Genomic DNA, 1,722 nt, shown 5'->3' on the forward strand with positions numbered 1-1,722 from the left:
ATGTAGGGTATATTATAATATATCCTGTTTTGTTATATTTTATTAAATGTTATATACATGTACCCATACACACAAATATATATACACATATACATGTATGTATTCTTATTATTCCATTGATACAATGCGATTTTTTTCTCATTTTTATGAGCACACTTGGTTAGTTTTGGCAACATATCTGAGAATAAATTCTAGAAAATCCATTCAAAGTTATAATTTCTAAGTGCCCCCTCTGTGCATCTTTGACTGGCCCACAGCTCTGACCTTCCCGTCCTAGATGTCCACAAGAGCATGGAAGGCAACAAGACATGGATCACAGACATCACCTTGCCATGATTCCAGGTTGGTCCAGCACTGGAGATTCTCCTCTGTGGACTTTTCTCTGCCTTCTATAAACTCACCCTGCTGGGGAATGGGGTCATCTTTGGGATTATCTGCCTGGACCGTAAGCTTCACACACCCATGTACTTCTTCCTCTCACACCTGGCCATTGTTGACATATCCTATGCTTCCAACAATGTCCCCAAGATGCTGACGAATCTTATGAACCAGAAAAGCACCATCTCCTTTTTTCCATGCATAATGCAGACATTCTTGTATATGGCTTTTGCTCACATAGAGTGTCTGATTTTGGTGGTGATGTCCTATGATCGCTATGCAGACATCTGCCACCCCTTACGTTACAATGTCCTCATGAGCTGGAGAGTGTGCACTGTCCTGGCTGTGGCTTCCTGGGTGTTCAGCTTCCTCCTGGCTCTGGTCCATTTAGTTCTCATCCTGAGGCTGCCCTTCTGCCGGCCTCATGAAATCAACCACTTCTTCTGTGAAATCCTGTCTGTCCTCAAGTTGGCCTGTGCTGACACCTGGCTCAACCAGGTGGTCATCTTTGCAGCCTGCGTGTTCATTCTGGTGGGGCCACTCTGCCTGGTGCTGGTCCCCTACTTGCTCATCCTGGCGGCCATCTTGAGGATCCAGTCTGGGGAGGGCCGCAGAAAGGCCTTCTCCACCTGCTCCTCCCACCTTTGCGTGGTGGGACTCTTCTTTGGCAGCGCCATTGTCATGTACATGGCCCCCAAGTCCCGCCATCCTGAGGAGCAGCAGAAAGTTCTTTCCCTGTTTTACAGCCTTTTCAATCCAATGCTGAACCCCCTGATATATAGCCTAAGGAATGCAGAGGTCAAGGGCGCCCTGAGGAGGGCACTGAGGAAGGAGAGGCTGAGGTGAGACATCTCAAAGGGAACCATGGGGAGGGAGCCTTGCTCCCTGCAAAATATGGAAGTTGGCTTTTTTTTTTTTTGTCTTCTGCTAGAATAAATGCTACCTTAAACTGGAATACTATAGACCTATACATATAAACTGAAGACACAAATCTTTTAGAAAAGATAGGTAAATGCATTTATAATCCTGGATAGGCAAAAATTCATAAAGAAGACACAAAAATCCCTAGATATAAAATTTTTAAGTTCGATAAATATAGGACCTCTTCACATTAATCATCGTGCTCATCAAAGTCACCGTCAAGAAAGAAGAAATGCAAGCCACAAACCAAGTGATCCTATGGAAACTACATGTACCCAGAAATGGAACTATTGTTCATACAGTACATAGAAAGAACTCCTTTAAATCCACAATCAAAAATATAAACAACCAAATTTTATAAAATTAGCAAAACATGTGAACATATACTCTTACAGAAAATACAAGGGGCTGATAAACATATAA

At 43.1% G+C, this 1,722-nt stretch overlaps 1 protein-coding gene across 1 annotated transcript; it reads left to right on the forward strand.

Annotated features, from left to right (window-relative positions):
* The first annotated feature begins 291 nt into the window (after positions 1 to 291).
* On the forward strand, positions 292 to 1,260 carry LOC101136393 (olfactory receptor 2A14). Its single transcript, XM_019030503.3, is given in 1 exon segment — positions 292 to 1,260. A coding segment is annotated over 1 exon segment (933 nt). The 3' UTR covers positions 1,225 to 1,260.
* Positions 1,261 to 1,722: the final 462 nt, after the last annotated feature.

Source organism: Gorilla gorilla, chromosome 6, assembly GCF_029281585.2.
Source record: "Gorilla gorilla gorilla isolate KB3781 chromosome 6, NHGRI_mGorGor1-v2.1_pri, whole genome shotgun sequence".
NCBI lineage: Eukaryota > Metazoa > Chordata > Mammalia > Primates > Hominidae > Gorilla > Gorilla gorilla.